The following is a 14,880-nucleotide window of genomic DNA, read 5'->3' on the forward strand; positions in this document are numbered from 1 at the left end:
CCTCCGGAACACTTGAGAACAAGTTACTACGTTCAATTTACTGTGTGTGCTTCTCACAGTCTGACACCAGTGAATGGGGAGCAGGCACCCTGGCAGACGGGCCACCTTGACTGTCCTGACAAGTTGGATGACAAACTTTATAAAAACAGCCCTACCTTGTACACTTAAGCAGCCTGGACTTTGCCGCTTTGAAATAAAACAAAACCAATGCAAACAAAAAATGCCCCAGGCGACAGTGCCGGCTGCAGAACTGGTGCCAGAAATCCGGGCAGGACGTTGCTAGCAAAGGAATGCCATCTTTTCAATATGGAACAAGGAACAAGGCTCTAATGGGGCAGGGCTGCCAGAACCCCGGCTTTCCCCCATCACCCCAGACAATGCTGGCATTGTGCAGGCGGGAGATGCACACAGGTTTTTATTCCCCTCTCTGGATTTTTTTTTCCAGGGATGAGTTCTAGGGTCCACAGAACAAAATTTTCCCCGTTCTGGCCCTGCTTACCCATATGACACAGCTAGCCCACGTTCTGAAGCGGAAAAATACTGAACGACATAAAAAAGACACAGCTCATAAAAGGAACAAGAGAGATTCCAATCCCAGAGAAACTTTTATGGTAAGAGAAGCCTGGTCACAAGGAAATATCTAGAAAGATGTGTGGTTTGCGTGACATGAGCGTTGGGCTAGCATGGTTCTTGTGCATAAGGGCAGACATTTTTGGTACAACATGAAAACAGAAGACAACGGTTTCATCTGGCATGCTGCAGAATGAACCCCAATCTGTTTCCAAAGCTGAACTGGCTTTGTGGGTCTTAATAAGAGGCACATGTCAGTCTCCAGCTGTCTGCTTGCCGAAGGGATTTCTGGGGTCATCGGGCTCCGTGCCATGTTTGCCTTGTGAGACGTCACTGGAATCGAACCCGATAAAGGTCGCATTCTACTGGGTAAGGCCTTCCCAGTCTCTCCAGATATCAAACAGAACCTTATGAGGCATATGATGATGTTTAGAATCATAGACTTTGAAAAGAGAGTTTGATAAGATTCAGGAAAAATTAAGTGCAGACATGCAGCCAAGTTAGTTTCCACAATAGCCATTTCAGTAACAGAATCAGATCCTACATCAAGGCCATGCAGCAGCGGTTCTCAACCTGTGGGTCGCGACCCCTTTGGCGGTCGAACGACCCTTTCACAGGGGTCGCCTAAGACCATCCTGCATATCAGATATTTACATTACGATTCATAACTGTAGCAACATTACAGTTATGAAGTAGCAACAAAAATAATTTTATGGTTGGGTCACAACATGAGGAACTGTATTTAAAGGGCCAGAAGGTTGAGAACCACTGCCATAGAGGCTAAATGTTAGTCCCATAAACTCTATTTTAGTTTCCTCATCTGGGATTTCTCCTAAGTCTGTAGTTCTTCTGAGGGTCAAATACAAAACCTAAGGCAGAAGCTGCTAGCTCTTCACCAAATTCACTAGCTCTTCACCGAATTCACTGTTTCTTTCTATAGTAATAGGTCTGTGCCTGGGCAGGTGGCTAGCTGACACCTCTGGCAGCGGGTTTGGTCCTGTGAGCAGCTGTTGCCAATGACATCTGCCTATTAGAGACCATGCTAAGGACCTAGTGGACGCCATGCTGCCACCCTGGAAGGAGCCGGCCTTCCTAATCACTGTGTGGATTACCAACCAGGTATACACGCCTCCAACTGTTGTGTGAGACAGAAAGGAATTCTGTACGAAATATTGCACATTTTGGAGGTTTCTATTTTGCACTGCTTAACTTAAGTCTGTATGTGAAAGTACTCTGGAAACACTAAGAGGCAATAGAAATGTAAGATATTTTATTGTTTCTATGGTTTTATACAGGTACCCAGGTGGGGAGGGAGGCAACCATACAGAGTGGGAACACGAGGGGCCGTGTTCTCGAGAAGAGAAATACAGGGGCTGATAAAACAGGAAGATCTTCCCAGGCCATTTCACTTCTTATGTCTTCTTTCCAAGAGCTCACCCAGGAAAAAGAAACAGAGAACTGAAACTCTCTGTCTAACTTCTCTAGGAGAAGGTTTAGAAAGAGAGAAGGCTGAAACGCCCATTTCCCAAAAGTAACTAATCCTTACCTATGATGGTGTAAATTTTATTTAAACAGAAATGATTCTCCATCATAATTTATCTCTCTCTCAGGAAACCTCAAAAGCATACTTCTATTTCTCTGATGAAAATACATTTTTGTTTTTGTTTGGTGTAATTTTAATACATTGCCATAATTCACTTTTAGATGATGGTTAGTCCCTAGGAATTTTGTAAAAGCAACTTATTTTACTCTTCACTTGCTTTAAATTAAAAAAAAACACTGTTGACTTCTGGTGATATTGTTTAAAAATTGACTAAAACTTCATGAAATGGACTTGAGACCTCAATTGATAGGTTAACTATGAATACTGGAAATTATTCCCTTCTGTACATCAAAGGTAAAACATTTACCAAAAGAATTATAGAACTGTAGCTTGTTTGATTAAACAAAAAGAGCCAGTGAAAGTGTTCTTCATATTTTAAAACAATAAAGCATTTATATAAGCATTTATAAACTTTTAATTACTAAAAGATTTATAAACCACTTAAAACCACCAATTTAAACGAACTATTATCACCCAGCCAAGCCAAAAAAATACAGGGTTGCAGGCAAATTCAGAATTCACTCTCCATTTCCTGTTTATTTATGCACCAGAAGAAAAAAAAGACAGATTTTCCTGTCTTTTCAACCCCAAATCATTTCTCAATTTAGAACATTTGTCCGAGAGAGAGAGAGAGAGAGAAATAGAGTTTTCTTCTCCTACAGGCACTATTACTAGGAAAAACCAGATTGCCATATCAGCTGTTTCAATGTGACCAGCTCTGGAGGTAAATTCTAGATGTTGAGATTTTTATTTCCTTTAAATTACTAAGATCCCACAGCATTCTTGAGTATATCATTCCAGTTGCTAATCCTTATTTCTTAAAGACCACCTCAAAGAGAACAAATCTTTTGCAGTGAAGGGTTAATTCTGAGGTAGAAGACAGAAATTACAAAAAATGAGCTTGACTTTGACCACCAAAGGCTTGTCTGGTATAGAATATTTCACAAAAGTTTACATGAATGTATCATCACAAACCCTATATAACGAGGTGCAATTCATTATACTAATCCTATATAATAAAAGCATAATATGCAAATTGACTGAATGGCCAAACAGTGGAACGACCATCCAGACGAATCCTGGACCACACTATGACACCCACTGGCGCCAAGCCAGCCAAGGTGGGGTGCAGTGCAATTGATTGGGGGCCCGGCCATGGCCCATGATCGCTCCACAGAGGGAGGGCCCAGGCCACCAAACGGCTGGCTGTAGTGGGTAGGCGGGAAGCCCGGGTGCCAGCAGCCGGGGGGAAGGAAGGCCTACTCTTGCAGAATTTTGTGCATTGGGGCCTCTAGTAGAATGGTAAAAACTTATATCACTGTGTGTATTACCATATATCTGCTTTATTATGTGTCTTTGGTTACTATATGATTTACTATATATTTAGATTTAATTTCTGATAAAAAACATCAATGCACTGAGGCCCTACTATGTGTAGAGCTCTGTGCTAGGCATGGATAATAAACCTGTGGTAAAAGATCAGCTCCAGCCCTCCTGGAGTATATAGTCTGACAGAAGAGGCTGATATCAAACAAATGAATCCATAAATAGTAAGTAAGTTACAGTTTAGAGCTACAAAGGAGAACAAGAGAAAATGCCTGGCTGATCTAGTTGCTTGCACAGGGCTATGAAAAACTCAGAGTTTTCATTTTTCCACAAAAATTTTTTAATTGAATTTTTTTTTTTTTGAGAGGGAGGGAGGGAGGGAAGGAGGGAGCCAGAGAAAAACATTGATGTGAGAGCAAAACATCAATCGGCTGCCTCCTGCAAACCCCCTATTGGGGATTCAACCCACAACAAGGGCATGGGTACTGACTGGGAATCAAACCAGCAACATTTCAGATGACACCCAACCAACCGAGAGCCACATCAGCCAGGGTATTTTTCACAAATTATTTTTATAGGCTTATTTCAAGTTCCCTTGTTTTCATATTCATCTACAACGTTTGCCTGGAACATTCTTCTTCCCTTCCTCATTGCTCACACCTCTATAAAATCGTCTCTTCTATAAAACCTTCCGTAAATGTGTCACAGGGATGTGAAGCTCCTCCTCTGAGCCCATCAAGAGCTCTAACCGCAAGAATCACAGCACATAGCACACGCGCTGTTTAAATCCTTGCCCATTCATTCATCCCTACATTCAATAAATATTTACTATGTACCTACCATGTACTTTCTAGAAACATTGGGAATCAACCTTAGGAACAAAATACATAAAAACCTTTCATTTCCTGCATCTACAATTTAACTCTGAGTTCATTCTGATTTTGTTTTTGTAGAATAGGGATTAAACTACAGATCTCCTATTTACCTCAGAGTGGTATTGTGAAGACTAAGGAATAGGTCCATGAAAAGCCTTTAAATATGTTATGAGCTCAAGACATTGTGATCTAAGGTGGTTTCCCCCCCCCTATTTTTTGTAAAAGTTAAGGCAGCCACAAATTAAAATGCAACACAAAAGTTTGCCTGTGTATTTGCTTCATAAGAAGCTGCTCTCTGAGTGTGAGTAGGAGGCTATGAGACTTGGCCATGAGGACACACCAAAGCACAGTCTACTCAGATTTGACCATGGGTCACAGCTCAGAAAGTTTTTCCTTAAATTTAGAAATTGAAAATTTAAGCAATAAAATATCCACATGCCTTAAAAAAACCACCTTTAATTCCTATTCCTAGAACCTGTCTCTAGAAGATGTTTAAAACATGTCTGATGAATGAGAGAATAAATAAATTCTCCATCCTTGGTGGATTTTAATAAGGAGAATAGCTCATTGGGTCTGTAAGGCGACCTACTACTCTGGTTCAGGGACTATAATAATGAACTTGACGGCAGGCTTCATAATTCAGTTTTAGCCACTACATGTGCAGATGTTGTCCTGTTTTTTTGTTATTGCCTTTCGTATGTGATATTGTTCTTGGGGCCCGATACTGCAGCAAACCCCCAACCAGAAGCAACTAGCGGGGTGGGCAAAGCCAAAAATGTTCTCCAAGCAGAGCATAATGTTCATGTTTATCCAGGCCAATTAAAAACAAAAAAGCAAACATCGTTTGAAATGGCCTTGGTCAAATAAAATCACCAAGCACATTTAATAGTCTTTACTAGAAATTCTAAAATTAAGTATAGACATCCATCTTCTTGATTGCAAAACTTTCTGTGCCTGACCACAGTACTTGCTGGCTGCCAGGAAAAAAACAGCCCCGCAGCCCAACACTACCATGGAGATGAGGGCTCCCTTCTTCAGAGGCAAGGAAAACAAAGGCAGATGAGAAACTGGACAAAATTAGCCCAGAGGGACCGAGGGGTCTAGTGGAGTTTAATCTCTGAAAGGCTGCTTTAAATAGAAGGCTACCAGTGTGACCTTGAGCAAGCATTTCCTCTGCGCCCTAGCGGAGAAGGCACGCCATCGTGGCTGCACCCGGCCTCACCCCAGGGGCTCACATGCGGGCTGGCCAGTGGCTCCCAAATGCTGGCTTATGGATGGGAAGTTTCCACCCATCAGTGGCGAAGCGGAGAGAACAAGGACAAAGCACCAGTTGGGAGCGTGCCCATGGGTGGGTCCCATCTGCTAACGGTCCCTTCTTAGGAAAAGACCGACTTGTGAGCTCTTCCTCTTAAGTTTTGTTGTAAAAATGTCATTTCTTTTATGAAATGATTGAAAAAAATAGGGTTTTCTTTGAAGTATGCTCCGTTGTTATGTTGTTGCCCCATGAACCCCCCAATCTAGACCACAACATGCCACTCCTGCCTACCTTCTGTTTCAATGTGTCTGAAGCAATGGGGTTTCCCCAAATGCATAGGATTTCAATCCTAGCCCTCACAAAGGCAGGCTGTGTGACCTTGGCCAAGTTTCTTAACTTCTCTGAACCTTGGTTTCCTCCTCTGTAAAATGGGGATTATAAAGTTTACCCCCTTCCAGGACTGCTGTGAGAATTAAATTAAATATGGGCATAAAATGCCCAAGTGCCTGGGTTAGAGTAGGTATCCGACAAGGGCAATTTTTCCTTCCCACAGACTTGCAAACACCAGGGACTCCCGTGCCATATGAGCCATCCCTTAAAAGAAATCAGTTCACTGTTTTAGTGTTCCTATTTGGCAAAGCACTGGATTCAAACATGTGGATTTATTTGCATTTTGCAGATTTGCTGAGGCCCAGACAAGTCAATGGATACAGCCCACAGTAAAAGAAGTGCCCCCAGGATCCAGTGTTCAGTTTCTGACCTAAAATACTTTCCCTTACTACTCACACAGATGGTTCCTTCTCAGCCAAGAGACCTCCCCTGACCCTCTGTCAAATCAGATACTCTTCAAGTATTCTTTACCTTACCATTCTGTTCATTTCTTTCCAACTTTGCATTGCTTATCATCCGCCCTCTTGTACAGACAGTAAGTTCCAGGAGAAACTAGTCTATTGTGTTCACTGTTGTATCTGCAGAACCTTGCACAGGCCCTGAAACTTAGTAGGTGTTTAATAAATATATGCTGAAGGAAGACGGAATGCTGAATATAGTTGTCCAAGGAGATTTATCCATAAAACTGGGGAATAGAAGACCCCATATAATCAAATGCTAGCTCTGGTATACTCATCTCATTGCAAAATGACTTTGGCACTTTTCCTCTTAAGAAATGCAACTATTATCTCCACCCACTGGATCTGGACTTGACCGTGTAACTGGTTTGGCCAACGGGACATTAGCAAATGTGATGCAACCAGGGTTTGCACATTGGTGATGTCTTGTCTTACTGATGGGAACCCATCCACCACCCTGTGAACAAGTCTAGGCTAGGCTAGTGGATGAGGAACAACAACATGGGAAGAGGATACAGTCATCCTGCCAAGGCCACGGTCATGTGAGTGAGGCCATCCTAGACTGCCTGGCCCAAGCCAAGCCAGCCCAGACAAAAAGATCCACACAGAATTATAGCAAATAATAAATGTCTATTGTTTCAAGCCCACAAGCATTTGGGTTACTTGTTAAGCAGGAAAAGCTAACGGGTACAGAGGCTCATAAAATACATCCCCCAAACCACTCAAAAGTAAGATGCCAGGTGCTTTTGAAAGTAGCTCACTTATAAGAAAACTAGAGGCCCGGTGCACAGATTTGTGCACCAGTGGGATCCCTCCGCCTGGCCTGCGGGAATCGGGCCAAAACCAGGGATCAGGCCAAAACCAGGGATTGGGCCAAAACCAGCTCTCCAACATCTGCCGAAGGGTCCTAGATTGCAAGCGGGCAGTTCTCGAGTGATGCACCCCAGAATTGGGCTCCCTCCTCTATGGTTCCGGGTGTGTCACCCAAGAACCGCACTGCCAAGTCACCGCAGCTTGGCAGCTCCTGCCTGCATTGAGTGTCTGCCCCCTGGTGATCAATGTGCATCATAGGTACTGGTGAGACGGTCAAATGGTTGGATGGTTGCTTAGGCTTTTATATATATAGATTACTAATTTTTCTGATCTTGGGAGATAAGGAAGTGGGAGATGAATGAGAACAAACCAGACAGGGAGAGTGATTTAAAGCTCCCTCCATGAAGCCCTGGGCAAATGAACAACTCTTATTTGGCAACTCTTCTTAAGCAAGTGGGGGGTGGGAAGGGCAGCAGCCCCAAGCCTGCAGTCCACCGGAACCAGTTGGCCTGCCACCTTTGGCATGGGTGCTTGGCACTATTAGTTCTGAGTTTTAGAAACTGTAAGAAATGACACACCATCATATACTTTAGCAGAAGCTAGGAAACTAGGCCCAAGAGCCAAAAGTGACCCACTGCTTGTTTTTGTAAATAAAGTTTTATTGGAACATAGCCATGCCCATTCCTTAACATATTGTCTATGGCTGCTTTCATGCTACAGCGTAGAGTAGTTGCAACAGAAACCCCATGACCTTCAGAGCCTAAACTGTTTACTATCTGGCTCTTTACAGAAACAATTTACTAGGTAAATAGTAAAAACCCTTTTACTAGGGTAATCAGGAGAGGTTCCATGGAGTGGTTGGGTCTTAAGCTGAGACTTAAAGGAAAGAGTGGTCCTTTTGGTGTAAAGAAATGGGAATTTCTGAAAGAAGATTACAAGAACAAGTACTAAGATTGTAAGTGATGTTACAGCACTATGCACAAAAGTCATTATAAGTTAATGCTAATACAAACAATAGCTAAGCACATATCCCACTTCATATGTGCCAGGTGTTATTCTATGTGCTTCATAGTCATTCATGTTATCCTCATGGCATTATCTTCATTTTTCCAAACGAGAAAAGAGAGACACTGAATTAAAAATGCTTTCCCAAATCACAAAGCCAGCAAGTGCCTAGCTAGGATTCAGCCCCTGGCAGTCTCACTCAGACGCCCATCTCTTTGAAAGCTACAAAATGGAAATGTAAAATATGACGAAGGCCCAAATTGTGAATACATTCTAGCTATGAGCAACGAAACAGCTTCTTACATGAAAATCAGCTTTATTGCTGTATACCACACTACATGTTCATTTTATGTACTCTTTGTCCTCTGCAAAAAAATTGTCATTGCTGGACTGGAAATCCCCAAAAAGGGGGCATTTCTATGGCGCATCCAGTGGTTATGTTGCCAGGGTGATGCTGTGTCAACATAGCAGCCACTGGCCATTCGCATAGGGCAGTGATGGCGAACCTATGACACGCGTGTCAGAGGTGACATGCGAACTCATTTTTTTGGGTTGATTTTTCTTTGTTAAATGGCATTTAAATATATAAAATAAATATCAAAAATATAAATCTTTGTTTTACTATGGTTGCAAATATCAGAAAATTTCTATATGTGACACGGCACCAGAGTTAAGTTAGGGTTTTTCAAAATGCTGACACGCCGAGCTCAAAAGGTTTGCCATCACTGGCATAGGTGGACCAGAACCTGCTCATTAAACCTGAGGCTGAGACTGCCACCTACTTCCTAGAAAGAGAAAAAGTTCTCTTCCCCAAATAATAATCAATAAGCTCATCCCGGTGGCAACAGGCAGAAGCTACTTCTTTAAGAAGGCCATTGCTTCTTAAAATATCATCTGGGCCCTAACTGGTTTAGCTCAATGGATAGAGCATTGGCCTGTGGATTGAAGGGTCCCAGGTTTGATTCCAGTCAAGGGCATGTACCTTGGTTGTGGGCACATCCCCAGTAGGGGGTGTGCAGGAGGCAGCTGATCGATGATTCTCGCTCATCGATGTTTCTAACTCTCTATCTCTCTCCCTTCCTCTCTGTAAAACAATCAATAAAATATATTTTTAAAAAATCAACTGGGTTCTGTTGGGAGTCCTACCTTAAAGCATAAGCCAAAGGATGGGCCGGCTCTTATAGGTCCACCAGGGCCCCAGGTGCTGGGAGCTCAAGATGGTACCAAGCATGGGACCCATTGTGAACAACCAAATTAAATATAGGCAGAATTCCAGATAGAAGTTGTTTCTTGACTCATTACCTTATTATCACAAGGGAGAAATCCCTAATAGACAGTTTCCAATAAGATTAGCCTTTACAGATTAACAGAGCTTAAATTTATATCCCTTTTCTAGAGGGCATTTTGATAATTCTGTATCAAAAGCCTCAAAATTGTACAAAGCCAATGACCTAGAAATTCTACTTGTACTAATTTACCCCAAGGAAATCAGCAGATACATACTTTGAGTCTATACATTAAAGCATTAGGTTATAACAGAAACACTGGAAACACCCTAATTGCACAATAATAGGCGATTAAATCAATTATTGTATAACCATAAACCACTACATTTATGGAATAACCATAAGAACTATACAGCTTGCCCTAGCCGGTTTGGTTCAGTGAATAAAGCATCGGCCTGCGGACCAAAGGGTCCCAGGTTTGATTCTGGTCATGGGTTGTGGGCTCAATCCCCAGTGGGAGGTGTGCAGGAGGCAGCTGATCAATGATTCTCTCTCATCGTTGATGTTTGTCTCTCTCTCTCCCTTTCCCTTCTTCTCTGAAATCAATTAAAAAACAACTATACAGCTTAAATTGTGGTCATGAAAGATTATTAAAAACCAGGTTAAAACCAGTATGCAAGGTAAAATTCCATTTTTGTAAGAAACAAAAATAGAAATATCATATACACATAGAAAAACCAGATTAGTAGGGAATTTCTCCCAGGGTGGAACTATGGTTGTCTTAATTTTGTACTTTTTATACAATAAACTCTGCTCTGCATTGGTAATTTAAAAAAAATGATAATAATTCTTTTCCTTTGGTTATCACATTATAATTTCTCATTCTCCCATTTTTCAGTTCTGTGAATTTTGTCACTGCCTTTTCCCAGCAAGCAAAAATGCTGACCAGTCTTTTCCAAAGGGAAAAGGCAGTCTGCGTTTTCAGAGACCCGCCCCCAAGGCAAAAATCCTCAAATCTGACAAGTAACTGGCGAGCTCATCTGACCTTACTGGGCTTATTGCTCTGTTAAAAGGACTTATCAGAACATGACTTGGAACAGCTTAACCAAGTGTATCAACGTTGTTTGTGCTGATATGGGTTTTGTTTTTATTGGGGGTTTTCCTAAAAAGAGTCAGAATCCTAAATTAAAACAAGAGATTCAGGGAATTAGCTAACGGCTGATTAAAACAGTTTGTACCATGAAGATTGTGGGGCAGCTTGATCTGTAGGGCCTGGAATCTGGCATGATGAGAAGAGTCATGCTGGGTAATTTCTTTCCCAGGACATAATGGGAACAGGTAAGTTGAGTTACAACCTCCATAAGATTTCTCTGGACATGAGATGACTTAAATGTGTTTGAAATAAAGGAGTGCCTTTTCATTTAACTTTCAAATGAGTATTAGAGTATTATTTTGTTGTTGTTGTTAATCCTAACCCAAGGATATTTTTCCATTGATTTTTAGAGAGAGTAGAAGGGAGGGTGAGAGACACACAGACAGAAACATTGATGTGAGAGAGACACATTGATTGGTTGCCTCCCACACGAGTTCTGATCAGGGCCGGGGATCAAGCCTGCAACTGAAGTATGCACCCTTGCCTGGAATCGAACCCGGGACCCTTCAGTTCATGGGCTGACGCTCTGTCTACTGAGCTAAACCGGCTAGGGCTAGAAGATTATTTTAATATTGCACAACAAATTATTTATATATTGGACAAAGTGAACTGGTATTCTGAAGCCTTCCCAAATCTCAGGATAAATTTAGATTCAGCTGCAGCGGTTCTCAACCTGTGGGTCGAGACCCCTTTGGCGGTTGAACGACCCTTTCACAGGGGTCGCCTAAGACCATCCTGCATATCAGATATTTACATTATGATTCATAACAGTAGCAACATTACAGTTATGAAGTAGCAATGAAAATAATTTCATGGTTGTGTCACAACATGAGGAACTGTATTTAAAGGGTCAGAAGGTTGAGAACCACTGAGCTGGAGGTTACCAAATAATAAATAATTAGATGCACAAACATTTTGCTTTTTATCCATCTGCCAACTGGTTGCTGTGTTAACTTTCCTGACCACTATCTCTGAGACTACTGAAAAAAGGGAATTCCTTTAACCCTGTGGTCGGCAAACTGCGGCTCGTGAGCCACATGCGGCTCTTTGGCCCCTGGAGTGTGGCTCTTCCTTAGCCTTAGAAGTACCCTAATTAAGTTAATAACAATGTACCTACCTATATAGTAGTACATATTTTTTAAGTTTAAAAAATTTGGCTCTCAAAAGAAATTTCAATCGTTGTACTGTTGATATTTGGCTCTGTTGACTAATGAGGGTGTGGCAGAGCCTAGGCCTTCAGAGACCTGTGTGCTCCTGTTCTCTCTTCTGGAACCCTGCCTATGTGAATGGCCAGGGCCAGCCCAATGGAAATGAGAGGCCACACGGAGGAGAGCTGAGCGGAGGGTCCCCGGCCCCCTCGCCAATCCGCAGCTGACCAGAGATACACAGTGGATACACAAAGCACCCTGAGGAGCCTGGCCTAAAGTGCTGACGCAGAGAATTGTAGGCTAAATAAAAAGTTATTGTCTTAAGCCATTCGGTTTTAGGATGGTTTGTTGCACAATAGTGCCTAACCAATACACACAGGAACAACAAGTGCTAACTCCGACAAACAAAATGCCATAAAGCACTTGATGGGAGCACCTGTGAGATTATTCCAACCTGTTTACCATTACCAATGAATCATGCAATGTAGGTGTGTAAACCACAGACCTGAACACCATCGGAGAGAACACAAAGAGGCTGTCTATCTAGGGAAGGGCTGCCACAGTTCCTTTGAAAAACTGTCTACGGATGAGTTGGATTTGCCTGTGAAGTCATTCTTTGTTTCTTTTCTCTCTCTCTCTCTCTAAAAAAAAAAAGCTCTTTCACTCAATTAAGCCTGTTGGACTCGATAACAATTGTCTAGCTTGATTCAAAGCAGCCATATCCTCCCTGACACATGTTCAGCCTCCACCACTCTGGAGGCTGGAATGTTAAATCCAGTCCCCCTGAATTTATGACACACGCACAGTAGCAAGTCCCTACAGGCTGAAAATCAAACTGTAATTCAAAGGCCACGGGGCTGAGGAAACAGCCAGAAGATAAATCCCAATTTCAACCTTGGATTCTCTGCAAGTTGATTCAGTGGCCTGTCAGTCATATTTAAAAATAAAATAAAACTAACAGAGACACCAGACGGCACGTTTTAAAGAGAAACAGGAGTATGCTTTTCGGAACTCCTTCAAAAGGCTCTTATTACCTGAAAAGGGCTGTTATGTGTTATTTCAAGGGCCCGAGAACACGTGGCCCCCATCCGTCATTTGCAGACGTTTCTGAATTTTTAACTAATGAGATATAAGGAAGGAATTGAGACCATTAAAGGCCACCGAGGCCACCGCGCTGATTGAAGGTGATGTTACAGATGGCAAGGCAGCCCATTTCTGGAGCTGGGAGGTCACGGCCACGGAGCACGTGGAGAATGAGAGCGCGCCGGGCATGGAGCCCTGGGAACTCACCTTGCAGCCCTCGCAGGCGCTGACCCCATAGTGGTACCCGGATGATTTGTCCTGGCAGACGAAGCAGGGTTTGTACACGCGAGGGGGAGGGAGTGGAGACGGTGGGCTCGGGACGAGTTCCTCAGAGCTGGTGCTCTGGGTTTCAATCGCTGCAATGGAGGTGGGGTGGGGGTAGAAAAAAAGAGAAAATGGATTTCAGTTCATTTCTGTTTTACCAGTGAATTCATAGACCTCTGCCCCAAATTCAGCAACAACACTCGCAAAGATAGGCCCACAAAACCAGTGGTCCCTGTAGGCACAGCGTTGGGGATACTGACACTGAGGAGGGGGTGCTCAGCAGTTTACAAAGTAATCCCGTATGTCTCTCTCTTTCTCATGGCAAGAGAGACAATGTTATCACCATTTTACCCTGAAGAGAAACAGAGTCAGGCGTGCAGTGACTTGTCCAAGATCAACAGGGCAGTGGTAGAGCCAAGACAGAGTCAGATCGTGTACTGCAAACCCCAGGCTCTTTCTACCCTTCCGTTTCCCCTAGCTCCTCATTGAGTTAGAGTTTCAGAACTAACTTGTTTGACCCCGTTGTTCATTTAACCAAAAGCAAATTTCCTGAGGACAAATGAACGAAGTGCCCAAAGTTGCCATTCTTCAAGCACATGGGAGGACCTCTGGCATGCGTCCATAACCGATCTTCATTAATAATAATATTGGCAAGACCTTCGCTACTCAAGGGGGCTCCGTGGACCCACAGCATCAGCATCACTTCAGAACTTAGTAGAAAACATAGTATCAGGCCCCAGCTCAAATCTACGGAATCAGAATCTGCATTTTAACAAAACCCCCAGGAGAGCGAATGTACAAGTGTTTGAGGACCTTTGCTTTGCACTAATGATGGCACAAAGTCATGTTGATCTTCAGTCTAGATTTAAAAAGATGGAATTCCCCCATTTCATTGTTTAACCATCCAAATTCCATGGGAAATAGGAATTCATAGAACTTAAGTATTCTGCAATACCTTCTCTACAGATTTTATGTACAAACGAGCAAAGCCCAGCCCTATTCCTATCATAGGCAAAAATGCTCATAAAGTCTGATGGATACAGAAAAAGTAGTAAAGTGATCAATAAATGTCCCAGACACTTCTAATCTCCAAATCACTTAACAACAGAAGACTTCCCAGAGAATAAAATTTCCAGTTGTTCCACTGTCCCTAGTCTCCCAGAGTAGATATTCTGCTGACTGAATTGCCCTATAGCCAAACTTTTAGCAAGTTGAGTCAACTCATCCACTAGACACAATTAATCAAACCCCATCTTGCAATTCTGCTGCCACACCAGGCTACGGATTCACCTCAACTACTGCAATAGCCTCTTCACTGTATCTACTCCTCTACGCCAGAGTTCATTCTTCAAACAAGCAGTAAGATATCTGTTCAAAAAGTTAAAATCGATCCCTCTCACTTACCTGTCTAAAGCTCTTTGATAGTCACCAATTAGATCAAAGCCAAACTCCTTGCTATGTCCTATGAAGCTTTCCATGATATGGCCCATTAGCAATATCAATGATTCTCCTAACATTAACTTCTAAACAGCTGGCTTCTATTCTATCTCTTGAATAGGACAAGCTCTTATACCAACTTAAGGCAAATGAATATTTGCTACATGGAAATTCTCAGACTTTCACGCCTCTGGTTCCTTTCCATCTCTGAGATCTTAGAGCAAATGCACCTTCTCAGAGAAGACGTCTCTAAGTAAAATGCCCTACCCCATTC

The 14,880-nt window shown here is 42.6% G+C and overlaps 1 protein-coding gene across 2 annotated transcripts in view; it reads right to left on the minus strand.

Moving 5' to 3' along the window:
* The window catches only part of RARB (retinoic acid receptor beta), a 153,573-nt gene that overhangs the window by 110,758 nt on the left and 27,935 nt on the right, over positions 1-14,880 (minus strand). For both annotated transcript variants that reach the window (XM_006087607.3, XM_006087608.3), the window contains exon 2: positions 13,113-13,261. In XM_006087607.3, the coding sequence (XP_006087669.1) occupies positions 13,113-13,261 (149 nt within the window). The remainder of the gene's footprint in view (positions 1-13,112; positions 13,262-14,880) is intronic.

Source organism: Myotis lucifugus, unplaced genomic scaffold, assembly GCF_000147115.1.
Source record: "Myotis lucifugus unplaced genomic scaffold, Myoluc2.0 scaffold_39, whole genome shotgun sequence".
NCBI classification, from domain to species: Eukaryota; Metazoa; Chordata; class Mammalia; order Chiroptera; family Vespertilionidae; genus Myotis; species Myotis lucifugus.